General features: G+C 49.6%; 2 protein-coding genes across 2 annotated transcripts; both read right to left on the reverse strand.

Annotated features, from left to right (window-relative positions):
- Window positions 1–689: 689 nt before the first annotated feature.
- On the reverse strand, window positions 690–7,925 carry Cenpa (centromere protein A). The gene is made up of 5 exons (XM_048436609.3): window positions 7,554–7,925; window positions 3,477–3,583; window positions 3,030–3,107; window positions 2,619–2,773; window positions 690–1,500 (listed from the first exon to the last, which is right to left on the reverse strand). The coding sequence occupies exons 1-4, from the start codon at window positions 7,714–7,716 to the stop codon at window positions 2,639–2,641; spliced, it is 483 nt and encodes a 160-aa protein (XP_048292566.3). The 5' UTR covers window positions 7,717–7,925; the 3' UTR covers window positions 690–1,500; window positions 2,619–2,638.
- A 5,780-nt stretch (window positions 7,926–13,705) lies between these two features.
- Slc35f6 (solute carrier family 35 member F6) lies at window positions 13,706–24,963 on the reverse strand. Its single transcript, XM_048436610.3, has 6 exons — window positions 24,789–24,963; window positions 17,514–17,586; window positions 16,667–16,838; window positions 16,275–16,487; window positions 15,532–15,642; window positions 13,706–14,975 (listed from the first exon to the last, which is right to left on the reverse strand). The coding sequence occupies exons 1-6, from the start codon at window positions 24,863–24,865 to the stop codon at window positions 14,503–14,505; spliced, it is 1,119 nt and encodes a 372-aa protein (XP_048292567.3). The 5' UTR covers window positions 24,866–24,963; the 3' UTR covers window positions 13,706–14,502.
- Window positions 24,964–27,280: the final 2,317 nt, after the last annotated feature.

Raw genomic sequence — 27,280 nt, forward strand, 5'->3', positions numbered from 1 at the left:
AAAGTGCAGGTCCATTTCCACCTTGTCTGAAGGTCAGAGAGTTTGGAGATGGACAAGCTTAGTGGCTTGTCCTAACTCAGGAGAGCTCATTCTATTTTTTTTTTTTTTTTTTTTTGGTTTTTCGAGACAGGGTTTCTCTGTGGTTTTGGAGCCCGACCTGGAACTAGCTCTTGTAGACCAGGCTGGCCTCGAACTCACCTAGATCCGCCTGCCTCTGCCTCCCGAGTGCTGGGATTAAAAGCGTGCGCCACCACCGCCCGGCAGGAGAGCTCATTCTAGTAATTCTGGTGCCACCCTGACAAATGGTCAGGATATGCAAATGTACTTTTGCCATTGACTGGGAGTTATCCTTTTTATCACATTACCCTCCCCGCTTTATGTTGGGTATAAAAGCTGTGGAAAAATAAACAAGGGTGAATTTTAGGATTCCAGTCACTGGAATGCCCTCCCAATACTTTCTGCGTTTTCTGTCTTGTTTTTATGCATCTTCATATTCTTTACTTGTATTTCTTCAATTCCCATGCTCCTACCCTGGTAGAAGTAATTTTGTCAAGGCCTGTGTGTGTGTCTGTCTCGTCAGCGGCAAATCTCCACCACTCACATCTCTTGTTCACATTGTGGCTGTTTCAAAAGGTGTAAAAATGAGCTTACTATTTACTAAAAGAGCTTATAACACCTATAACAGTAACTTCATTTTAATTTTTTTATTAAGAAACTTTTTTTGTTATTTCTCTCCAAATAAGCTAAAAAGAAATACCTGTAAAAATACCAAAAACGCAGTTTAAAACCCCAGACTGATATGATACATTTTATATGATTTACAGCTAAGACTAAAATGTCCAGTTCTATGAGGGACTCTGGATGATTTTGATGAGTTTACTCGTAGGAAACAGAAAGACTGTACACTTCAGGCTGTGGCTGTAGCTCAACAGTATAGTCTATGCTTAGCATGTACAAAATGTTGGATTCAAGCCCTAGCATTAAAGGGAAGGCAGAAGAGATTTGTATTCAATTCTAGTTAAGTTTTGAAAAGCTGCATGTTTGCTGACAGGCACTACTGATGAAATCAATCCTCTATGGAGGAACTGCCAGGGTTTTCCATACAACAGATTCAAGCCTTGTACCCAGATTTTTCTCCCTTATAGTTTAAACAAAAGCACAAATACACAAACGGGAAAAGATGCACACAGCACAGAAAGACTAAAATAACAACAACCCCTCCTAACACAGCAGATCTTACGTGTCCGAAACCCTTAAACAGTCAAACGGTCGAGCAGTTCACAAGCCAAAGCTGACCTTTGGTCTGCAAACAGTCATGTCCATGGACGTGTGCAGATGGCCTTTTGTCTCTCGGTCACAGAGAAACGCCACACGGTCTTCTACTTTAGAAAGAAAGTTTAAAGGGCAACGTGTGCATGCTGTTCAAAACCCGCTAACTCCAGGCAGCTCCTCAGACATCACTGGTCTAGTTGTGGCTCCAGATGGTCCCAGGTGTTGACTCTGAAATTAGGAATCACATTTATTAACAAGGCTCCCTTCTGCCCCCACCCCGAGACAAAGTTTCTCTGTGTAACAGCCCTGGCTGTCCTGTAACTCGTTTTTGTAGACCAGGCCAGCCTCAGATTCAGAGATCTGCCTGCCTCTGCCTCCTAACTGCAGGATTAAAGGCGTGTGCCATCATGCCTGGCTAACAAGGAATTTTTAAAAGAAAAATTTCCTTTAAAATTAGTGTTATAATTCTAGCCACAGTGGCGGGCACTTTCGGGTTCCAGGGCTACTCATGTGCGAACAAGCGCTCAGGCAAAATACTTAGCCACCCCGGAGACCTTAAAAAGCCCTGCATGGCCTACGTGCAGCATGGTTGCATCACCTACGTATGATGCAGCTACATAAGCCCTTGTGCGCCATGTGTGAGCTCCGTCATCTGCGTATAACGTAGCTACGTCAACCCCCCCCCCCCCCCGTGTGCATGCACTCGGCAGCCTTTAAGAGCTGGCCACGCCGTCTTCAAGCTCTTTCCGTACACCGAAGTCCCCAGGCCTGTTCACGTGTCTCTAATAAACTCTTCAGTAGCTTTGTTATATGCTTAGTTCTCTCTCACACCACGTAATTTCAATTAGGGAATCTGAAGAGGGGAGGTGGAGCAGAGGCAAGGGGAACTGAGTTTGAGGTCAGCCTGGCCTACATAGTGAGACATTGTCTCAAAAAAAAAAAAAGAAAAAAGACAAAAATTAAAAAGAAAACAAAAAAAATAGGGAATTTATTCCTTGTAAATGGGAAGATGTACTGCCAGATATATGGAGCACTGCTGCCATCTTCCCTTCTTTGTGAAGAAGGCTCTCACTATGCAGCGCTGGCTGGCATTCTGCCTGGCACCTGAGAGGCTCATATTGGTCTTGAGAGCCTTATCATCCTCCTGCTTTGGCTTCCCAAGTGCTAGAGTTACAAGTATGAACCACTACACTCAGCTTTTATTTTAACATTGTACAAAAAGACATGAACCGTAACACATGCACCCCCAAGCAGTTGGGCAAGAGCCTCGGGACTGTCGGCACTTTCCTTCAGACCAGACTCCACTCCCAGCTACAAGTAGCACTGTCTGAGCAGGAAAGACTTACAGACACAGGGCTCTGCCGGCTCAGCCCAGCCCTCCCTCGATGCCTCGGATCCTCCTGGCCAGCTGCACGTCCTTGGGGAAGAGGGTGACTCTGCGAGCGTGTAAGGTGAGGAGATAGGCGTCCTCGAAGAGGTGCACTAGAAACGCTTCTGCTGCCTGGGCACAAAGAGAAGACTACAGGGATGAGGGGCCCGGCCTGTTTTCTCTTGGAGACATCCTGATTCAAAGGACTGAAGTAAAGACCGGGGCGAACCCATGGCCGCCCATCACACCCCCTCCACCGTCACGTATTACATGTTGGCTGTTCTTTTGGGGAGGTCAGGAACAGTCTGGGGGTACCTCACATGCAGTCCTTTGGCATTCTGGGATACTCTTTCCCCTCTCAGCCTTCACCTATCCCTCTCCTTCTTACCTCTTGAAGGGCCAACAAGGCGTGGGCTTGCCAACAGAAGTCCACACCGCGAGTGAATTTCTGACAGATTTCTCTAACCTATGGAGGGGTGGGGTGGGGGTGAGCAGAGAGTAGCAGGTGAGCGAGTGTTCAAAGAGTAGAGGGTCTTTCTCCATGTGTCTCGCGGCATCCTCATTTCCTCCATTACCTGCTGCCCTTCACATTGGGGCCTGGCTCAGAGTAGGGGCCGACTTCTGGGAGCTTTAACGGGCAGAGGAGAAAGAGCACAATCTCCAGGGCAGGGAGGGAAACTGGAGGAGAGGGCTCTACTACAGAGGGGATGAGGAGAAAACAGCCTCTGAAACACAGAGGATGTGCAGCGTCCCAAAGGGTTAGAGGTGACCTTCAGCCGCGGACCCGAGACTTAGGAGAGGTGACCCAGGGCAGAGGGAGGGCCCCAGAACTCACAACACGGCTGAAAGGCTGTCTCCTCAGCAGGAGGTCTGTGCTCTTCTGCAGTTTCTGCACTTCCTTCAGCCACAGAAATTTCCGCCTTCGGCGTAGACTGGACGCGCCTGAGCAGAAGAGTTAGGTCTTAAGGGAGGCGCAGTGGAAATAAGCGGGTCAGCTGAGACAACGGACGGACGTTAATGCAGGACTCTGCCCCAGAGCAGGGAAGTCGCTCACTCCCGCAGACAGGTGCTTAAGACAGGCTTGTTAGGCGAGCGAGGTCGGAGTCTTTGGGTTGGGTATTTTCAACCCCAGTCACTTCCCAACAGCTCCTTCCTGCTGGGCCCACAGTACTCCAAGCACCTATTTTTCCCATTCCCACCTAGGTTGAAAAGTTCGTTATTTCCATTTTTAGGCACTTTTTAACAGCTGGAAGGAACCAAGTACTACCTAATATGAATCCCTTGTCTTGATTACTCTGGAGCTCCGGGAAGTAGTGATAGTTGGCCAGTGCTCATTAGAGGCCGTGTTGGAACTTTGGAAGTAGCATAATTCAGGGCTAGTGCTGGGAATGCCGGCTGTGAAGCCACAGCCTTTGGTAAAAATTCAAATTCTCACTAGAAAATAAACACACACACACACACACACACACAAATCTGTTCTAGAGATGCAGCTCTGCAGTAACGTGCTTGATTAGCATGCACGAGGCCATGGGTTCAATCCCTCGTGGCAGACAAAGAAGGAGGATACCTCTAACTCTAACGTTGGAGAAGAAACTTAACTGATATTAGACTATTTAAAATGGTTGATATAAACATTTACTTTTAAAAACCTGAAAGATACCCTAAAAACAGTGCCAGGAGCAAATGAAGAGCCTGAAATATACGGAGTAGAAAACAAGACTGCCAAATGAGTTAAGGTTCAGAGTGTGTACCATTCTTATAGAAGAACCAAGTTTGGTTCCTAGCACTCATGTCAGGTCACGTAGGTCTAGGGGAACTAATGACTGGTGTCCTTGGGCACCTGTACTAATGTGCACACATATAATTAGAAATAAAAAGTGGGCTAGAGACATGGCTCATTGGCTAAGAGTATTTGTTGTTCTTGCAGAGGACCTAGGTTTGGTGCCCAGTACCCATATGGTGGCTCACAACCATCTAACTCCAATTCCAGTGAATCCAATGCCAATAGGGATTGGCACTAGTAGGAGGTGTTATGGCTATGTTGGGGGAGGTGCATCACTGGGGGTGGGGCTTTGAGGTCTCAGAAGCTCTAGCCTGGCAGATGTGTCACTGTCATTTCCTGCTGCCTTTGGATCCAGATGTAGAACTCTCAGCACTTTCTCCAGCACCATGGCTGCCTGACGCTCCCCGCCCAGATGATAACAGACAAAACCTCTGAACTGGAAGTCAGCCCCAGTGAAATGCTTTCCTGTATAAGAGTTGCCGTGGTCATGGTGTTTCTTCACAGTTATAAAACTCTAATTAAAACAAATTAAAAAAAAACCACAAAAATCTTGGTGGGTGTTTTGCCGGCGTGCATGTTTATGTCTCATGTACATGCCTGGTGCCTGCAGGCGTCAGGAGTCAGATCCCCTGCTCTGTGTTACAGGTGACTGTCAGCTGCTATGTGGCTCTCAGGAATCAAACCCTAGTCCTTTGGGACAGCAATCAGTGCTCGCAACTGCTTAGCCTTCTCTCTAGGCCCCCAAAATAAAAATAAATCTTAAAAAAATAGATAACTGGGTTAAATTCAACTGAAGGGTTAGCTATTAAGATAAACAAGACAAATTAAATATACTAAATCAGTGAAAATGAGAAATTAAATAAGTAAATAGTATAACTGCTCAATAATTATAAACAATGACTGATAAAATGAATAAGCCTGATTAGTTAAACAGCTTGGCTAAGACAATTAACAAGACAACACACACACACACACACACACACACACACACACACACACACAAGGGTACTGGCTGGAGGTGCAGCTCAGAGCAACCACCTTGCACATACAAAGCCTCTGGTTCTATCCCTGGTACTGCAAAATAGAAACAATGAAAAGGACAGCATTTAAGGATAAAATTAGCTTCAAAGAAACAGTTATTTAAGATCCAGCCAATAGAGAATACTATCCCAAGCAGTGAGAACACTGCAAGGGCCATGGAAGAAGGGAGACAAACAAATGGCCTGTTGCTAGGTGACAGCAGTGGAGACTTAACTGTGGGTGAGGTTAGGATCATGAAGACAAAGAGGGAGGATCCTGTTCTACTCTGGTGTCTGTTGCTGTGATAAACACCACAACCAACAATGTGGGGAGGGAGGGATTATTTGGCTTACATGTTACAGCCCATCCTCCAGAGAGGCCAGGGCAGGAATCTGGAGGCAGGAACCATGGAAGAGCGCTACATACTGACCTGCTTTCCTAGCCCAAGCTCATTGCCCAGGGGTGGGGTGGCACCACCCACAGTGGACTGGGCTCTCCCACATCAATTAAGAACATGCTTCACAGACATGGCCACGGGCCAGTCTGATAGAAGGAATCGTTCAGCTGAAGTTCCCTCTTCCTGGGTGACAAATTTATGTCATGCTGACAGCTGAAGCTAACTATAACAGACCACAACAAGGGTTACATATTAGTCTCTCTCGGAAAAGAGAGATTTTGAGAAAGTCAAGAGGAGTAAGAGGGCTGTAAGATTCATGATGCAAGAACAACTGGTTATAAAAGTTATAAAAGAGCGGGACCCAAAAGCCCTGAAGATGGGGTTCCACGAGCCAACGCGTTGTTGGGAGTCATAGAAGAATTTCGAGCAGGGCTTAGTCCTTCTAGCCAGGCCCACAGGTCCAATTCCAACACCAGGGAGGCAGAGACAGGGCATCTTCTTCCCCTCAGGGTTAGCCTGGGGAACATGGAAGGCAAGGTCACACCAAAAATTTTATTCTACGTATATGGGTCTTTGCCTCCATGTATGTCTGTGTGTGCAGGGCCTGCAGACACCAGAAGGCACGGGATACCCTGGAAGTGGAGTTAAAGATGGTTGTGAGCTTCTATGTGGGTACTGGGAGCTGAACTCAAGTTCTCTGGAATATCAGCCAGTGCTCTTAACCTCTGAACCATCTCTTCAGCCCCTTCTTTGCCAAATTGCTTTTTTTTTGTTTAAAAAAAAAATTGAATTCCACCATTCCAACCAGGCAGTGGTGGTGCACGCCTTTAATCCCAGCACTAGGGAGACAGAGACAGGTGGATCTCTGTGAGTTCCAAGGCCTGGTCTACAGAGCGAGTTCTAGGAGTTCCAGGACAGGCTTCAAAGCTACAGAGAAACCCTGTCTCGAAAAACCAACCAAACAACTGAAAATAACATTCCAGCTGCCATGTAAGACAAGAACTGGAAAGGGTTAAGAGTAGAAATAGAGGGGCTGGAGAAATGGCTCAGCCGGTAAGATCACTGGTTCAATTCCTAGCACCCACATGACAGTTCACAACTGTCTGTAACTCCAGTTCCAGGTGATCCGATGCGATGTGTTCCCAGCACCCTTACAGGGCAGTTCATAACTGCCTGTGATTTCGGGGTTCCGAGCCTTCTTCTGGCCGTCGCCAGCACCCTCATACATGAAGCACATACTCAGACACATACACACATACATAAAAAATTAAATAAATCGGGGCTGGCGAGATGGCTCAGTGGTTAAAAGCATTGCCTGCTCTTCCGAAGGTCCTGAGTTCAATTCCCAGCAACGACATGGTGGCTCACAACCATCTGTAATGAGGTCTGGTGCCCTCTTCTGGCCAGCAGGAATACATACAGACAGAATGTTGTATACATAATAATAAAATAAATAAATATTTAAAAAAATTAAATAAATCCTAAAAAAGGAGAAAAAAAACCCAGAGATCCGTGTCCATCAGAATGAGCAATATCTTTGCTCAAGCTACCTGTTCTGTCTGCTCCTGGCTTTTCTCACTGGCTGGAAAACCGCCAAGAAACAAACTAGTTAACGTGATTAGCGACAAGCCGTAATCAGAGGCAGCGCCGGTACATAGCTTCGATAGGGCGAGCGCTGGACCGGTCTCGGAGGTTCAGGCAGACACGCTTACCTTGACGGATGCTGCTCGGTCGCGAGGGTCCGGGGACCGGGCTGGAGGGTCGCCTCGTCGGGGTCCTCGACGGGCGGCGGGGGCTCGGGTCTGGCCGCGAGGGTCCGGGCACCGGGCTGGAGGGCCGTCTCCTCGGGGCCTTCGCCTTGCGACGTGGGTCCATGGTTGACAGGAGGGTCCAAGCTCCGCCGCCTCCGCTAAGCCTTCCGAGTCCTGCTGCCGAAGCCGGACAAAACAGCGAGGCGACCGTGCACCGTGCACATCACCGACAACTGAGCTCCGCCGCCATCAGTTCAAATTTCACCCGCCCCGCCCATCGCATTTTAAAAAACCAACTCCGTGACTCTCAGTGGCTGGCTCTGGAACGCCACCGTGGAGCGACAGCCGGAAGGACCAGTGATAATGAAGGTCTGACCGCAGATTCAGCCAATGGGAACCTGGAAAAGCAAAAGAAGGCGGGGGTTTCTCTCTTTGCTTGTTGCTCTTTGGCTCTGGTGCCCTCTGGGCAAAAGGACATCTCAGTTCTGTTGTGGGTGGTAAATTTGTAGAATTCGTTCCCTCAAACGTTTTATGCGTTCATATCAACGTTGGTGTGCCTTTGAAGATGGGGAAACAGATCACTCAAGAAAGTGACAACTCTATACAGCTCCCGTGACTTTACAATATGAGATCAACCAGCCTCTGACATTTCTACGTTTGTAGAGACAGCCAGGATGATGGGATGTGAGGGCAAGGTCCAGGCAGGGCAGGCGCCAGCACTCTTCTTGGGTCGTGCTATCGAACACCATGACGATATTGTCCGAGAAAAACTGGCTTTTTCCTTTCTCCTCGGAGTTATATGAATTCGGGTCATGTCTCCGTAATTAGAATAAAGAGAATTTCAATTTCGTCATTTTGCTTTTTTGAGGCTTCTAAATGTTCTACCATGAACGTGTACTCTAATCAAGAAAATCCTTATATAATCAGTGATTTCACAGAAGCCTTCTGCAACGTTGGGGTGGGTGGTGTAAAATGGTGCAGCTGCTATGGAAATGTGTCACGGTTCGAATCTGAAACGCCCTACAAAAGCTTGGTCCTGCGTGCAGCAGTGTTCAGGAGTGGGGACTTTGGGAGATGATTGGGCCGTAGGTGCTCTGACTTCCTGTGTGGATTTAATCCTAGCGCTTGGGAGGTAGAGGGAAGAGGTTTGCTATGAGTTCAGGGGCAGCCTAGCCTAGTGGGTTCGAGGCTAGTCTCAAACAAACAAAAAAACAAACCAAACATGACATAGCTCAACAGTAAAGCACTTACCTCATACACAAGGTTCTGTGTTCAATCCCAGTATGCTACCCGCTGAAAAGTTTCCGTAGCCCGATAAACCTCTCCACAGACGCAATAATCCAAATCAGACCAAATCAAACCAAATTAGAGAAAGCCCAGGTTTAAGGGATGGCCTTCCAGCTCCTCAGAGTAGAGGTGGAGGTGGGGGGGACTACGTGTTTGTTCTCTGGGGTACAATTAAAATACCCTGTGGGAGTGGTCTTGAGCATCTCTGGGGAGGGGTCATCCTTTGGTGGGCTTTCTCGGAGGTAGAGTCTGGACCGAGGCAACTCCCAGGGAGTTACTGTTTAGTCAGGGCAGAGTTTCCAACTGGGAAGTGAAAACAGTTCTAGCGACTGATGGTGGCTGTGGTTGTGTACCATGGATGTTCTTAAGGTCATCAAAATTTTATATTTGTCACAGTCAGGCAGTGGTGGCGCACACCTTTAATCACAGCACTTGGGAGGCAGAGGCAGGCCTGTGAGTTCAAAGCCAGCTCTGATCTACAGAGCAAGTGCCAGGACAGGCTCCAAAGCTACAGAGAAACCCTGCCTCTAAAAAAAAGTTATATTTACTACGGGGCGGGGGTGTCTTGCTAAGTCCTTAAGGTATAGTCAAATCACAGAAGGATGCTCCCCAGTCCCCAATTATCCAGGTCTCAGATCAACAACTGTTAGACAGAGGAAATCTCCACTTACGAACTCTGCTTTAGACAGACAGCCCTCTCTTAAACTGGAAGTAGAAAGTTAGATGGAAGACAGAATCTCGTTCTCATAAGAAACGGATGAAACTGACTGCTTCTGAAGCAGTAGTTACGGGTGGCTTAAGGTAGAAGAGGGAGGGGTGTTTATTAATGTATACATTTTTTTTACATATTTTGGGTTTTTAACCAATTGAACTATTGATTTTTTGTTGTTGTTAAATAAACTAAATGGAAACAAAGTGGGCTGAAGATGTCAAGGTGAACTTGCCATCTTTGAGCTCTAGATGAATTGAATGGTACAAGGAGGAGTAAATTATAGTTCATAGGAACCATCCAAACTAATGGGGAGTCCAGCGTAGGTGAGAGAAAGGGGGAGACATTAGTTGGTTGTGACATCTCTGAGGCAGATGCCTTCAGTCAAAGCTGACATCACATAGGAACAAGCCGCGGAGGCAGGATTTGAACCCCACACCTAGCGATGGCGTCTATCTTCTGTCACCACACACTGCTTCTTGTGGTGGTTTTTACTTTCTTTCTACTGAAGAGAGAACCGGGTGCAATTCACACATCTGAAGTCCCAGGCTGCTCTAGAGTCTGAGACAAGAAGACCATTCAGGCCCAGGGATTGTGACCTATAATGTGCTTTGCTGTTTTGGCGTCAACATGGTGACCTGGGAACTACCACGTTGCTCATGCTAACTGGAAAAGATACACTCTGGCTTTCGCAGTGCAGTGAGAAGCTCTAAGGGAGTGGGGGAGGTGGGTGACAGCAGTGACAGCTAACTCGAGGAGCTATGTGACTGAGGCGTCACCACACCCGACTCCAGGAGGTCTGGCTTGAAAAATGTCAATTGTAATAGGCACAGTGGTTATGACCCGTCAGCCCCATCTACTTGAGAGGCCAAGGAAGACCTCAGTTTAAGGACTGCCTGGGCTACAGGGCCCAAAGTCAGTCCAGACAACTGAGGAAGACTCAAAATCAAAAGTAAAAACAGGACTGGGGTTATAGATCTTTGGTAGAGGGCTTGCCTAGCAAGCATGAGACCCTGTGTTCAATTTGTAACACACACACAATTTCTGGGCCACTTTCATGATCAGAACACACAGTCCCTACTTTGACTGTAGTCAGCTTAAGGGCATTGCTTGAGTATGGGCTTTATATAAGCTTTTATATAAGCTTGGCTTTCCTAGTTTCCTGTTTGCTAGCTTCGTGACTTTGGAGATTCACTTACCTGCTATAAACGATAGTTTCCATCTTGCGCAGAACAGGTAGGGACACTTGTCTCATCATGGGGAGAACGAACTGACTAGGAAGCTGCATTTCCTCCTTTCTGTTTTGGGCTATGGTTTTCTGTTCTGGTCATGGATCCCATGTACCCTGTTCTAGCACTATAGGTATAATAAGCTGGGAACAGTGTTTCCTTGAAGTTGTCTTGTGGCTTCTACATGCATATGCACACACGTGTACACACACCTGCTTCTACACATGCACTTAAACACACACACACACACACACACACACACACATTCACATGCATTTAAAAAGGAGATGAGGGTCACTAGAGTTGATTCTGCCCATGTGGCTGAAATGATCCCAAAGTGGGAGTTACCCTTGGGACAGCCACTGCTTCCTCCGCCGTCACTTCTGGAGGAAAGCCACTTTAAACCTGACCGCTACACATCTCCCTCTTTGCTACTGGGCTGAAGGGGACATTTCTTTGCATCCTGGGGGAGCACTGTAGAAATGGTTTGGCAGCACCGAGAGGAAAGCCCTGAGGAGGAGGCAGGTAGCCTATGCTGTAGCTCCTTGCCGTGTTTGTGTAGAGGAGCGGTGGCGGAGCGTCCTGATGAACCTGAAGCCGTAAATGAACCTTAACTCCTCGGATGCCCAAGAGGTAGACCAACCTCATGAGCTTCCCCAGACTTGTGGAAGCCTTCCTCAAGCCCTTCAGATGGGTGCACCTGTGGGGAGCAAGGGGCACATAATACGACAAAAGGTCATGTGTCCTCATTTCTGGGTGATGGGTTTTATCTTGTGACAAATAGCCTAATTATGGCATTGTGTAAACCATAAACGGCAGCAGTGCAGACTGGAGCCCAATGCTGTATTCACACTCACTCCCGAATTAAGAGAGGATTTCAGAAGTGAAGTACGGACTGTACAGGCCACTGCTGCCAAACCCGGGCTTCCACTTCTCTAAGATCAGGACAGCCACAGCAGCACTGCTCCAGAACTTAGGTTCCCCATGCCTAAAAAGTGTTCAGTGTTCAAGACCCGGCAATGGTGGCGCACGCCTTTAATCCCAGCACTCAGGAGACAGAGGCAGGTGGATCTGAGTTCAAGGCCAGCCTGGTCTAAAGAGTGAGCTCCAGGACACCCAGGGCTACACGGAGAAACCTTGTCTCACCATCCCCCAAAAAGTGTTCAAGAAGGGCAACTCAGTTTTCTAAGATTCAAGTCTCCTGCTGATTTTGGGTTTTGGGAGGATGTGGGCGAGTGGGAATGGCAGCTCATGCCTGCTTACCACAAGTGGGGCAGCCCATGGAAGGTGAGATTCTTGGCTACCAACTCTGGTCTGTCCATCTGTAGTAGAACGGGATGGGCAACGAACCAGGGTGCCTGGCATTGTCTCTAACAGGCTGTGCCCTTGGGGAAGTCCTTTTCATCCTGGGCATTAGTGTCTTTAAGAATTTTTACAATTGTTATTGCCTATGTATGATTTGTATGTGAACGTAGTTGCATGTGTGCTACAGCATGTGGAAGTCAGAGGGCAACATTTAGGAGTCAGTTTGCTCCTTCCACTGAGCAAACCTGGGATTGAACTCGGGTCACCAGGCTTGTGAGGCAAGTGTTTTTACCTGCTGAGCCCGGCTTTGGGCTCTACAGTCTTCCTTGGAAGGAATAAATGAAGTCTGTGCTTCTGACACTCAATACCCACTCTAGATGCTACTCCTGGGCCTCTCTTATGCCTTCTCTATTTCATTAAAAAAAAGTTCAATATTGACAATTTTCCATTTCTTTTTAAAAAATAAACACAAAAACAACACCCCTCAGTTGGCTATGGGTGGGGCACCAGTTTTGGTTTTGTACAGACGGTGGCCACACTGTCTCTGCTACCTTGAGTAAGTGCACAGAATCCTCATTTTCATCTCCCTGGGTCACACACTGTAGTCCAGAGAAGTGTGGGGCCCCGGGACTCCAGGGCCAATGGAAAGAAGAGAGTCTTTCTCAACATACCATGAGAATCTGTGGAAATCAATGGTAAACCGAGGACCTTGCTTGTCAAGGCCTCTTCTCTTTGCAGTCTAAGAAAGGTGTTAGGGTTTTGTTTATTAAAGGACTGCCACCCAACTATTCCCAAGAGCAACACTGGGGTTGAGGACTGCCAGGGCCCTGGTCCTGCTGTTTTTCTTCTATCCAGGGTGGGAGTACCTGCAGGGTACAGTATGTTAGGCACTTAGCCCAGCCACAGAAATCCACCCGAAAGACCCACAGAGACCCATATGGTAGTGGGCCACAGGTTTCAAATCAGACAAACCTGACTGGCTGGGACACTGGCTCTATGTGTACATCACTTAGTCTTCTGGGAGTGCCATAGATTTTCCGTCTGTACCTGCCTCTGCAGATATCATGAAAGGGAGTGAGGACTGAACATTGAACCTAATGCTGGAAATGCCAAATTACTCCATAGGGAAGAATTCTGGGTAGTCTGTCATTCTGATGGGCACTCTGGGTCCAGACTGCTGAGAGCAGGGCTGTGAGTCACAGCTGCCCTAGGTCTCACAAACACAGAGCCACACGGCTGCTGAGATGAGGGTTCTCCCGGGTCTTTGGCTCAAGCTGACAGCCAGAGACAGATCTCTCTTTGCCGAACAAGTTACAACTCCAGGCTTCAGTCTCCTTACCTTAAAATGGACACTGCCGGGTGTGGTAGTACATTCCTGTCATTTTAGCACTTGGGAGGCTGAGGTAGGACCGAGTTTGAAGACAGAGGAAGTTAAATGCTGCTGCTACACAAGACCTTGCTTCAAACAAAACAAAATGGGTTCATGAAGTGATTTTCCAAGGCTGCTTGGAATGTCCCTGTAGTCCTTCCCAAGCAGAGAGGCCTTGGGGTATGAAGAACAGAACATCAAAACATCGAGGAGGTACTGGGCATGATGGTGCACACCTTTAATTCCAGCACTGAGGAAGCAGAGACAGGTGGATCTCTGTGAGTTTGAGGACAGCCTGGTCTATATCATGAGTTCCAGGCCAGCCTGGTCTACATCATGAGTTTCAGGACAGTCAGGGCTGCAAAGTGGCAAAAAAAAAAAAAAAAAAAACCCACCATGGGAGGAGGGGGAGGTACCACTCCTCTTTTCTAATGCTAGTGACAATCAGAGGCCCGCAGAATGCTGGGGTCATAAGGCACGGAAGCCACATCATGTACACCTGTGTGTGTGTGCCCCAGAGTGGAAAGACCTGGTGCACACACTGAGTCCGCAGCCAAGTCTGAGCCAGAGCCTAGGTCCTCAGACAGGCTTAAGGAGTATCTTACAAGTCTCGAGAATACATCTCTTAGTTTTGCTTTGAACCTGTTCACTGGATTCTCTGTAGCTTATGATTCATAAGCTAGGCAACCTACCGTAACAAGTTAGTGTCTAACACAGAAATACTAGGGTTGTAAAGTCCTGCCATGCAAGTTCACATTTTGGCTCTAGCGCAGCAGGAAGAGCTGGGAGGACTGAGAGTGGCTGCCATAGCCAGGCCTGTGGGGGCTGGGTCCCAAATTCCAGGCTTCAGAAGTAAAAGAGGACCTGGTGTTCTGCCGCCCTCTCTGGCAGCAGCTGCCAGAAGAGGTCAGTAGGGAGGGGTGTGGCCAGGCCTTGGGGACAAGGCACTCACAGCCCAGCAGTCTGTATGGCCTCAGCCATCTGGGGGCAGCAGAGATCCCTACCAGGGGCTCAGCTGGCGTCATTGATAGGAGTCCGGTTGTCACCCAGCAGTCTCTCTTGTTCACCCTCTTGCGTGGGGCGATGCCAACCCCTGGACAGGCAGGCTAGCAGTGGATGGTGCAGCCCATTGTAGAGGGCAGTGCCCATGAGGAGGATGAGGAAACCAAGGATCTGCAGTGGGTGGAAGACCTCCCAGCCCAGTGCCAGACTCAAGGCCCAGATGACTACGGTGCGCAGGCTGTCTAGCACCATGCGGGTGGTGGCACTCAATTCCTTAGTGACACTGATACCCGCGAAGTTGAAGAAGGCGATGCTGCTGATGTTGCCCAGCAGAGCCAGGGCAATCAAGGGCTGTCGGCCCACCTGGCAGAAGGCATCCAGCGCGTCCTCCAGCATCCCGCGAGGGTTTCCGCTAAAGGAGCCAGCTGGGATGTAGTACATGGGCACGAGGAGCAGTGAGAGGATCACAAAGCCAAAGAAACCTGGGGAAACAAGGAAGGGTCTCACATCCTCCACCCTGCCTGGGGCTTCCCAGCGCAGCCCACAGGTCGGCAGTCTCTCATCTCAGAACCACTGCGTTTGTTCCGTTCCTGTGATCCACTCCTGGAACCTGTCCCTCTGCCTTGATGTCAGACCTACATTGACAACTCACTGGTTTCCAAACTCAAAAGTAGCGACTCAAACCATTGTCCTGTCAGGAATCCTCTTCCCTCCTCTTGCCTGTTGGAAGCTGAGGCTCCAAGGTCATCTTTTCTACCTCAAGAGACTCAGAATTGCTCAGCAAATGAGGTACCTGAGTATAACTCGTCTAAGTTCAAATGCACTGCCTGGCTCCTTCCTTGCTGTCACCGCCTTGAGAGAGGGGCATGTATCTTGCTCATTTTCCTTCTCTGTCTCCTCTCACCTTGCCCATGCCCCTCTGGGGATGGAGACTCACCCTATCAAGTGGTTACTAGCCCCTGCCCCAAGCTCCATTTTCATGCTGCCCCAGCATTCCCGCCCACCAGCTATTACTCCCAGGCCTGTGCCCACACGCACCCTCAATGCCCACGGCCCTGAGTGGGTGGACGTTGTGTTTGTAGACAAATTTCTCCTCCAGCACCATCTGGATGGCGACGATGATCTGGGCCATGATGATCAACAAGTCACCTGAGCAAAAGAGGATCGAGTGAAGTGGGGCACCATGGAACTAGAGATGGGGGTGGTGACAGGAAGATCTAGGGACAGAATAGCTGGTTAGCTTCTGAATTTTCAGGGCTGAATATGGGTCCTGGCTTCCTGGACCAAGGGCAGGACAACAGGCAGACCTGGGCTTCCAGGAGGCCCAGAGATACAGAGACATGCATTGGCCTGAGAATTGGGCAAGCAACAGGCTTGCGACAAGAATACTTTAGGTTTAATTGTGAAACTGAGCGGCTCAGGGGTCACTTCATTGTAAAGTGTACTGCAGTGGTTCCTGCTGGGGTCTGGGGTGCTGTGATGACAAACGCACGGGCATCTGTCAGTAACTGGTCCTTCTGTCCCTCTCCAAACCAGCAGTTTGTGGATACGAGCCGCAGGAGCAGACAGCTCCGTCATGCTGTCTGTCTGTCTCTTCCTTGGAATGGTCACAGTCTTCTGGTCTCCCCCACATTCTACCCACCATGTACCCATCAGGTACATGACCCACCCCCAGGACACACAGATGGCAGAGCCTGGATGAATCTGTGGGATGGTTTTAAGCTAGGCTTCCAGAGAGGAGGCGCCAAGGGAAGCAGCCTCAGGTCCCCAGCTGGCCTCACCTGTGATGACGTCACTGAGCTTGTGTTGACTGTCATGCTTGCTCAGAAGGTCAGCGAGGCCAACCACCACCAGTCCTGCAATGGTGGCCAGGATGCCCACCCACTGGCTTGGTGCCAGCCTCCGGCCCAGGAAGGCCACTGAGAATAGGCCTGTGAAGATGATCACTGCACCCCGCAGCATCTGGAAGCTGGAGGCACTGGTCATGTTCAGGGCTAGCAAAGGAAAGACATGATTAATGACTGTTAAGCGCAAAGGCTGGCTGCCACTAAGGTCTTCGGGGAGTAGGGACAAGATGAGTTTGCTCACTAAGCCTTGGATGTGCACATGTGAAGACAGTGGGGGAGTGGTAGGGTGGGGTGGGGTGCTAATTCACTAGCAGCAGGTGACTTACCCACATACATGAGGCTGGTTCCAGTCATGTCACACAGGGCTGGGGGCAGGAAAAGTAGGGCGCTGAAGGACTGCTGGGGCTCTATGCTGGAGTCAGACTGTCTTGTGGCTCTGCACTGGAGCAGGTAGAAGGCAGCAAGGCACGAAAACTCTCCCAGGAACATACCCACTGCCTGCAGGAATAAGACTTGAGGACTCAGCACAGAAGGGGCTTCGGGGCCACCCTTATCAGTACTGTTAGTTTTAATATAACCACATTTCAGGCAAGAGCTTACCTAGAATCCCCAAATGTCAACAGACAAAACCAGAGTAGCTGTGGGTAGCCAGCCAGGCCCCCGGGCCTGTCTCAGGGTCCTAGGATATCTCAGTGGGATACCCTATGGGGTGTGGCATGGTATAAACTCAACCCTTCAGGTCAGCCTTTACAAACAGACTTAGACAGGTTCAAAGACTCATGGAAGGTGTGATAATCAACTGCTAACACCCTGGGGATAAATCCGAGCCTTCTAACTCGCGATACAGAAGTGGGGTATCTTCCATGTCCCCACCCTGGTGGCGTTCTGGGCTCAAAGAGATGTACCAAACACTTTTGTCACTGGAGCTAGTGTTTTCCATGTGTCCAGATGGGACATGGTGAGAACATGACCACTCATCAGGATCATGCAGACCTCCCATGGAGAACTATGCCCCTTCCTGGGGTACTCTTGGACTCTGGCCCTATTCTGGGAGAGGAGAGAGTTAGATGGCTTTTGGGGGACCAGGGGAGCTTCATCCCTAGACCAGGAAAGAAACCAGCCCCAGGGGTGTCTGGATGAAGCCTGGAGATGGGCAGGAGGATATGCTGGTACCTGGAGGAACGGATGCTGGAAGCTGTGCTCCTTGCTTCCTCCACAGCCTTCAGCTTTGAAGTTGTCAGCCCACCTGCAGCAGAGAGATGGAAGGTCAGAATGGCAGCGTGACGGATTCTCCACCTGGCTGGACTCACACTCAGTCCCTATTGATGCTCCTTTTCAAAGGAGCCCGTTGCTATGGTGGGGGTTTTAAGAGAGCAGTTCATCATCTTACAAACACAGAATCACATTACTTGTGTTTTTGCAACTCGTTGAAATCAGATATTAATATTATATTAGTGTTGTTTATATGAAGTGCATTACACCTTTACTCCTCAAAATAAAATTAAAGCCACTGCTTGAAATTTAGTGTATTAAACAAACACACTGTAAAAAAAGAGGAGGTGACTTCTTTTTCTTTTCCTGAGACAAGGTCTCACTATACAATCCAGGCTTGAATTTGAAATCCTCCTGCCCAGGTTCCTGAACACTAAGATTATAGACATGTGCCAACCCTGGCGGCAAATTTTCTCTCTAATACTTGATGATTCTATTTCAATTTGTTTGGCTTCTTTTGAAATCTTTGATCTCTACCAGTCAGTCAAAGGAATCAGTACATGAAAAGTATCAAGAGTCTCTGGTCATCTGGACATGGGATCACACATCTGTAAGCATAGCACTAAAGTAGCTAAGCCAAGTGAACTGATGTGAGTTCAAGGCCAGCCTGAGACACACAGTGAGTTTGAAGCTAGCTTGGGCTATGTGTAGAGGCCTGCCACCAACCAACTTACCAACCAACCAACCAACCTACCTACCAACCAACCAACCTACCAATCAACCAATCTACATCCAACCAACCAACCAACCTACCTACCAACCAACCTACTACCAACCAACCAATCACCTAACCAACCAATCAACCAAGCCTCTTATCTCAAGGGGCATTCAGGCCCAGGAGATGATCACTTGATCGTTCACAGCCCAGAAGGCCCTTTTAATGCTTACCTAAAGCATGTGGCACCTACCATGGAGTACAAATGCCAGTGAGTACCACCACAGATAGAGATCACCGGTGGAAATGGTCCCCATCCAGCCTAGAACCCTTCCCAGCATACTCCAGGCAGCTATACCCATAATTCTGAATTGTTGCTACCTAAGCCCCAAAGAGCTCCTTTTGACTTTTCTTCCTGCTGGGCTGCTACATCTCCAGACAGCCATTTTCTAACTGGAGATCTCTTTGCCACCTAGAACGACTATGACTTTGTGAATCTTCTTTTCTGGATGACCATCCCAGTCCTTCCTAGTCTTCCGCCCTCCTGGCTGCTGACTTCTGCAAGTGCTCCTGTGGGCCCTGGCTAGAGGGGAGAAGTCTGCAGTTCTGTACAGGCTAGGGCATGGGACACAGCTAGTTCCAGCCCCAGCTCCTCAGAAGCTAAAAGCCCTCACTACATAACAGAACTTCTCCCATTTCTGGGGCCTGAGTGGGGGTCTCAGGCCAGCTGCGTCCCTCATCCCGGCAGGCCGTTTGGGACTCATGCTTGCTCTGGCTGAAAGAGCCTCTACGAAGGCCTAGGGGAGGCGACCGAGTAAGAGGAGAGCTGAGGCTGAGTGAAGGGCTCAGGCTTTACTGAGGGCACAAAGTCACTGACCCAGTAAGGGAGCAAGTCAGGGCTCCTCTCAGAGGTAGAAGGGAAGTGATGTCAGGCCTATGACAGCCAACTGCAGCTGAGGCCAGTGCTTCCTGTGGTGGGGGTAAGTTGTTGTTACAGAAGCCATTTACTCAGCCTGCTGCTATTCCTTTAGATCACAGACTGACACCCAAGACCCGCTAGGTCTGGATACAGCAGCGTGGCAGACGCCTCAAAGGGTGCGGCTTCACATCTAATGCTCATCCTGATCCCACGCTCACCGAGGTCTGTGTTTAGCATGGGTGCTCCCACTCTCCACCCGCGGCTCCCTGCCCATCACTGCCCATCACTGCACAGCCTACGAGGTTCCGTTGAGTGATTGAGCCTTCCAGACTCTAGCTTGGGAATGTAGAGGCGCTCCGGCCCCTGGCCCAGTGTCCATGGGATTGACTTCCTGTGGGTCTGAGGTGGCCCCTGCTGGTGCAACAGGCACAGTACGGACCTGCCTTCTGGGAAGTTAGCTGGCTGGCTGCCCAGTTGAGCCTTTCTCCTTAAGACTTGTCTAGGCACAGGCATTGCTGGCTAGCTTCCCACTGGAGAAATGGAATCTCTTTGTATCTAAGAACCTATCCAACCCAAGGACTAGGTATCAGCTCCAGTCCACTCTGTCTTCTCAGGCCTGGACTCCTACAAGAGTTGGCATGTTTCATAGACAAGATCCAAAATCCAGACTCAAAGTGTCTGAGGATGACAGCTACAACCCCTAGAGTCAGATGGCATTTTGCTGACTGGCAGTGCTTCACTGACATCTCTACAGCCTCACAAACATTTTTTCTTTCCTCCTTTGAGACAGGGTCTCACTATGCAGCCCTGGCTGGCTGAAAACTCACTATGTAGATGAGGCTGGTCTTGAACTCACACAGATCCACCTGCCTCTGCCGGGATTAAAGGTGTGCATCATCACAAACATTTTTTTTTACAGGTAATTCATGGAGCACTGCCTGTGCCAGGCCTGTGTAGAGCACGCTGCGTGGGCAGTCTGGGTAAGCCTCACAAGGACTGTCATTTTCAGAGGGCGACATGAGCTCAGGGTGCAGAGAGTTCGGGTTTTTCTGCTGACAACATGCATCTCTGTGGTCAAGGCTTGCTGCAGTTTACCATCAAAGACAGAGAAAACCCAGAAGGCTCGGCTTTGGGTCACACAAGCCGGATGTGTTCCAGATGTTCCCAGTCCAACGTTGACAAGTGTCAAAAGGAATATCTAATCCAGGCCCTGTAAGAACAGGGCCTTTCATGTACCTTTCCCCACCAATTCTATGTGCAGCCAGAGCCACCTTCCCTAGGGTAGAGGCAGTGTGGTCTCATTGGGCTTTGGCCTACGAGTTCCGGGGAGAGCATCCAGTCTCTGGATACCCTCTGCTGCTGAGGCAGAGGAGGCGAGAAAAGATCTGGGTGGTGTCTCCAAAGTTTCACAGCCATGACATGTGGAAGTAAAAGAAACTTGGTCATCATCCTGCAAGACCCCTTATTTGACAGATGGACGAACGATTCAGTGTACAACGGGGCTGGTAGCCAGGACTGGTCCTGGGAACGCTAGTATCCAGTTCTGTGCCTTCATCCTCTCAACTTCTCCCAATCTTCTTACTCCAGCTTGTTCCTGCTGAGGGGAGGGGAGGGCCAGCCCTCCGCTTTCTCTAGACACCTTATTCTGAAGCCGTAGGAGGGTATACCTTTTGCCAGCGGAGGCCAGCTCCTGCCAGGGTTCCCTGAGTGTCAGCAGGCAGGCTGCAGGGTGGGTAACTCTGCTGGGTGGTGAGTCACTGGCAATAGGCTTTCCTTGCCCACACTCAAAAGCTCAGCATTCTGGGAGTTGTGCACGCAGGGGTGACACATAGAGCTAGGAGAAATGTCTGATGTGTCCAGTCACTGCTGATTCCTGCAGAATTGCTGCCATTTCCTCCTGAACCACACCACACAGGCTGTCAAAGCCAGCGAGACAGCTTGTCTCATCCAGGGGTCTTCAGAAGGGCCACAGCTTCCCCATGAGTGGTCCTATATTATAAGACGATGCTTGGTGGCAAGCCCTCCCATTGCTCTTGGTGAGGAGACCTTCCTACAGTTTTGCGGGGGAACAGGACAGATTACCATATCCATTTTACAGCTGAGGAGACTCAGGCTCACAGACGCCCAGTGCTTCCTCTCATCACACAGCTTCTAAACCTCAGGTTCTCTCCCTTCCACTGCACTACCCTCTGGACAGGCTCTCTCAAGCTGGTCCTGTAGTCACACAGAAGCAACAATGCCAAGCCATTCATAGGACCCAAACGGCAGAGGCAAAGGACCAAGGACAAAAGTTGAGGGGATAGTGGGAGCTTCTTCTCTTATAAAGGCCTGGTGATGCTAGGCAGGGTCTCCTGTCCACAGGTAGAGATAGGAGTTACAGGCAGGCTCATATGCTCTCCCTGACTAGGTGGGCTCTTCAACCCCCAGAAGTGTAGGACGGGGGTGCCTTGGGAGCTTAGGAGGGAGCAGCAAGGGTCTGTTTGACCTTGGTTCTTCTGGTGGAGAACCCGAGTTGGATCTGGACAACAAGGCACTGAATCCGGCAGACATAAATGGCTTGAACTCAAAGATCTGGTCAATAGAAGTAGCTGGTGGGGGGACGAGGAACCGGCCACTGAAAGGAGAAGCACCACTTCCCAGGGAGGGGACCTTAGTTGACACCCAGAGAAGGGAATAAGGGTTAGTCATGACTACAGTTAGGGCCTTTCTCTCTATTAGCACGTGACAGCTCTGTGGTCTCCTAAAACCTACTGAGTGGGCAGAAAACCTACAGAGCTGACCTGTGGGCCCTGCAGAGCAGACAGCACATGCTCTCAGACGCTTCCTCATCCGAGGCTGCCAATCTTCACAGGGACTCTGGGAAGGGTAGCAATGAGCTCCTCTCACAGGTCTGCCCAGGCTCTTGAGTTGAACAAGTGGGATGATTGACAGGATTCCCTGACCTGGGTAGAGGCTTGCTGTCTAGTCCCATAAGGAGAATACCCTGAGGGTGGGGCGGGAGAAGGAGATGCCGTTTATAGGATTACACCTTCTAGACACAGTCGGGAGATAAGAGAAGAAAGCCCATTTTGGGGTAGAACAATCCCAAAGACTCGGATGGGGGTGGGACTAAAGTCCTCAGGCCTGAGTGCCAACCCATTCTTGATATCAGTAAGTCAAGTCACAAAAAAACAACTTCTTTGGGAGCTTCCTTTGTAAATTAATTGCAGGGGTCAGACTGGGTGATTTCAGCTCATAACAATAATAAAATGCCCATGATATGGTGGTGGATGTCTGTAAACCCAGTACTTGGGAGGTGAAGGCAGGAGGGCCCTGTGTTCAAGGCCAGCTAGGGCTATATAGTGAGACCCAGCTACAAAAGATAAATAAATATATAACCAACTAGTCTCCCAAATAAATGGTGAGGTCTCCAGCCTCGCGCCTAACTGGTGGCTAAGCGCATGGATTCTAGAGTTGGGCCACTCGGACTCAGATTGAAGATATCATTCGGGAAGTGAGTTGAAGCTGCTTGTAACTGAATCTTTGTGCTTCAGTTTCCCATCTGGGGATGACGAACCCTTCCACTTCCCTCGCTGAGATCATGTCAAAGGATGCCAAGGTAGGTGGCCTGTAACTTGGTAGGCCTGGGTGCTGTGTATTGGCTGCCCCCATGCTGCTGTGGCTGGCTGTACCTAGTGGAACCCGCAGGCAACCACGCCATTTTCAAAGCTCACATCATGGCATGCTTGTTGCTCCCCCCACCTTCTTTCTCACAGCGTATCGTCACACTGTTCGCTTCAGGACGGTTTACAGTTTAGCTCTGGGTCCTATCTTGAGATGAGGGTAGGGGGTGGGGCTGGGGGGGCTCCTGAGAGGTCCCACACAAGGAGACAGGGCAAAGGACAGGATCAAAGGTTAAGCCTCTCACCTGGGAGCCTTCTTCTGACTCAGAAGCCTCGAAGGGTGGGGCTTCCCGGGACTGAGGATCCCCTGGCTTCCTACCTGACCGGTTTGGAGCTTTTTTAAAGGAATGACTGAGTCAGCTTGGTTTATCTAAGCAGCAAATGACCGGTTGGCTTCTCCCTGGGGGCAGCAGCCCTGGCAGTAAAAGCCACTCTGAGCATTAGAAGCTGTCCTAGGCCGAGACGAGCATCTCATCACAAGACACTCAGATAAGCCCAAGAAACACACCAGCCCGCTCTAGGTTCCGTAAATTGTGCCCTTCTTTAGGGGAAGGGAGGCGGCCCACTGTGACTGGCGTGTGGGTACACATCTGTTGCTTCCACCTCAGATACTAAACATCTCACAGCCAGGGATCTTCTCCTGGTCACTTCTGCCTTCTCCCTGGCACTAGAGGTAACACAGTCACCTCAGATGAAGTGACCACTTCTCTCCTAAGCATTCACAGCTTTGATAGAGTCTGTGAGACAAAAGAAACCTCAGAAGAAAATCAGAAACAGTTACACGAGGCTCACAGCCAGCTCCTCAACTCGCAGAGGCCAACAGAAAGTTCAGGAAACAGTGCACAGCCCTGGAGGTCAGAAATATCTTGTACTGGGAGTCGCCACACCGACTCCTCTTGCCTAGCGGGACCCAGTAGGAACTAAGGCTTGGAAGGGAACACTGCCTGCCCTTGTCCACTTGTGCACTGGTCAAAGGTCAGGTGCTGCTCACTCACTGAGGAGTTTAGATGGTGAACAGATGAGGAGGGTCTTTCTGCCATGATAGAGGAGGTCATGTCGGGCTCCTCCGTTTTGTGATGTGCGGACCTTAGTCCCCAACCTACTGAAGACTGTTACTCCCACACACCAGAGCTGAAGTACCCAACTACCTTCCTGGGTTGGGCTAAGGACACTTTTCCCAGACAGACACCCTTGACCCTATGGGTCAGCCTTGTGGTTCACTCTGGACCTGGGTTCCACCACCTGTCTTTGTGTTTCCCACCTCACTGACACTCCCCAAGCAGAGCCACAGAGTGGGTCCCAGCTTCGCACAGCTCTTCATGTTGGCCACACTATTGCTTTCTTTTTTCAATTCTGTCACTTTCAACAAGTCGTTCCACAGGTCGGTGTGCCTTCTGATGATGGACGCGAGAAGTCCAACCGGGCATTTGACGCTGTGAACAAGACACGTGGAGCTGGCCTTTCTCTTTCCTGCCTCCAACCTCTGCCACATAAGAGTGTCAACTAAGCATCAAGATGTAGTCTAACCCCCTTCTCTAAGAACGATCTATGGTCCCTATCCTCTGGCTTCCTTACTCCTACAGCTCGGCCACTGCAGGAGTTCTGGTTCCTCCTCTGCAGTCCCCCAGACCCTGCAGGGAGGCGCCCAGTCTCTGCCCGCGGCACCGAGAGAGCCACAGGGAGGAACTTATCTAGCCCTTGGCTCAAAGATAAGGAAACTGAGGCTCGGAGACGGAAGTGACCGCGAATCAAAGCGGGCTTCAGATGCCCGCATCCTCCCGGCGTCTCACCCCTTTGTCCACACCAGCGCGACTGAGCTGTCGGTAATGTGGAGGGCTGGCGGGGCTGGAGAGTAGCCGAAGAGAGGATGATAGGGCAGGGCACAGGGTGCCTCGCACCCATGGGCCCAGCAGGCCCCTCCCGGCCCGACCCAGACTCACTTTGCTGAAAGCGTGTTGATGGAGCCGGTGACCAGCATGAGCCCGGCCAGGAACAGCTGGTACTTGGTCCAGGCCATAGTGGTGGACAGGGGAGACCACTTGAACCAGCAGCTACAAACCGGGTCATCCGGGAGGTGGTGTCTTCGACTCAAGAGCTTCCGGGCCGAGAGTCACGTGACTTTCCTGGCCCCCGCCCCGTGCCCGCTAGCCCCGCCCCAGAGCTGCTGCGGATCTGCTGGCTGGCGAGCCGGAGAAGCACAGGGTTTTGGGGGTCACAGGCCAGGCTCACCGTATGTTCCTCTCTCTGTCTCTGTCTCTGTCTCTGTCTCTCTCTCTCTCTCTCTCTCTCTTTCCTTCTCCCCTATTTACACTCCTTTTGCCTCATGCAAAGCTCGCTACTTCTGAGAGTGCACTTCTTGGCCTTCCGGTTTGGAAAATGGGTGCTTGGAATCATGCAGAGATGATTAGGCGATCTTAGACCACTTTGTTCCTTAAAGCATTTTGTAAGCAATTGTGAAAGGTTGAGCCTGCGACTTGGTAATAGGCACAGCGTGGGAATCTCTTTTCTCCAGGATCTCCAGAGAACTGGAGGCCTGGGAGATGTCCCTAGGGATCCCCAGCCCGTGAATTGCTCACATCTTTCAGTCAAATGGCGTAAGAGTCGAGTTCCAGCTTCCAGTAGGGTGTTTTACAGCTAAAACTAAAAAGAACAAGCTGGATGTGCAATCCCAGTACTTGGAAGGTGAAGGCAGGATGAAACTCAAGGCCAGCTTCCACCATGCAATGAGTCTGAGACCAGCCTGAGTTACTAAGTAAATAAGTAATTAAAATAACACGGGAATTGAAACTCAGAGAAGCCCAAGGATTTAAGGTCATGCTTATGAGTGGCCAAGGTGGTGGTGGAGGTGGTGTGGTGTGTGTGTGTGTGTGTGTGTGTTGGGGTCATGAACTCAGGTTTTTTGAGACAGGATTTCTCTGTAGCTTTGGTGCCTGTCCTGGAACTAGCTCTTGTAGACCAGGTTGGCCTCGAACTCATAAAGATCTACTTGCCTCTGCCTCATGAGTGCTGGGATTAAAGGCGTGTGCCACCACCGCGTGGCAGACTCAGGTTCTTTCAGCTCCTAAATACTATGGCTTTTTTCACCAAGCCTCCCCACTTACCCTTTAGGATCCTCTAATACTGCCCAGAGGCATCCAAACAGAGACCAGCCCTAGGTTTGTTTGTAGGGGATGTCTAGCATTTAGTCAGTTTTTGAGACAGAATCTTGTTATATGATCCAGACCTGTCTCTAGCTCACTATGCACTCCAAGGTGGGATTCAGTTCATGATTGGCTCTCAATTTTTTTCTTTTTTCTTTTTGGTTTATCAAGAAGGTTTCACTGTGAAACAGTCTAGCCCTGTCCTGGAACTCGCTCTGTACACCAGCTGGCCTCAGACTCACAGAGATCTACCTGCCTCTGCCTCCTGAGTGCTGGGGTTAAAGGCATGTGTCACCACTGCCCTTCTCAAAAAATTTTTTTAAAATTACATTTATTTATTGTGTGGATGTCAGAGGGCACATATTGCATATGGGGCTTAGAGGAGAATTTAGGGGCGTGAGTTCTCAGCTCCCATTCCTTGGGATCTAATCTGCAGACTATGCCCTACTGTAAGTTAAAAACAAAAACCCCAACAAAGAAAAACCAAAACACCCTGATGGCCACTTTGACCTGGTATACATAGTCCCTCCATTTCTGGAGATCCTATTGACATAAGGTCTCTTGACCTCTTCTTTGAACTTGTGAACATGGGTAGTATAGACTCGGGAAAATCCTCAAGGGACTGTAGCATTTTTTTTCCGTAAGATCAGATGGAGAATGTATTATAAGTGGGGTCTTGAACAAAATATAGGAAGGTTACCAGAGTGAGGGGCAGACACTTTTCATGCAAGAAGATGCATGGGTTTGGCAGCCCAAAGGCGGGAGAGAGTGTAGGACACGTCTTGGACCTCCAGAGCATTCTCCAGAACTTTCCTTCACTAGAACTTGCTCTTTTTAGTTATGTGGGGGATAAGAGATCCACGAGGGGACTTCTTCTGAGTTTTATGTCCACCACAGCATCTTTAGTCTTGTGTCATTTCAAAGGAAGTCATAATTTAACCAAAGTTGCCATTGGAGACATCAACGAGACCCAACTGTGTCCTAAAGGGACACCCTCTGCCAGCCTCTTCCCAATGTTAGGCCATTCTTATAGGTCACAATCGGTGGGATTCTGGACTATTTTCCCATAGGTTCAAGCCAAGGATACTGTCCTGAAAGTAAACTTACTAAAGACATTGGGGTCACTAGCCCGACATGATGTCACTTGCAGTGCAGTCTCTGTCTCTAGAGCCACATTATAAAATGAATTTTAATTTATTATATCATGTTGCAAGCATTCGTCAAACAGCAGTCTCTGGAGTCTGGTGCATACGAGGATTTATTGGCAAAGGCACTCAAGCCCACCAAGTGGG

Source organism: Myodes glareolus, chromosome 6 (assembly GCF_982192425.1).
Source record: "Myodes glareolus chromosome 6, mMyoGla1.1, whole genome shotgun sequence".
Lineage (NCBI taxonomy): Eukaryota > Metazoa > Chordata > Mammalia > Rodentia > Cricetidae > Myodes > Myodes glareolus.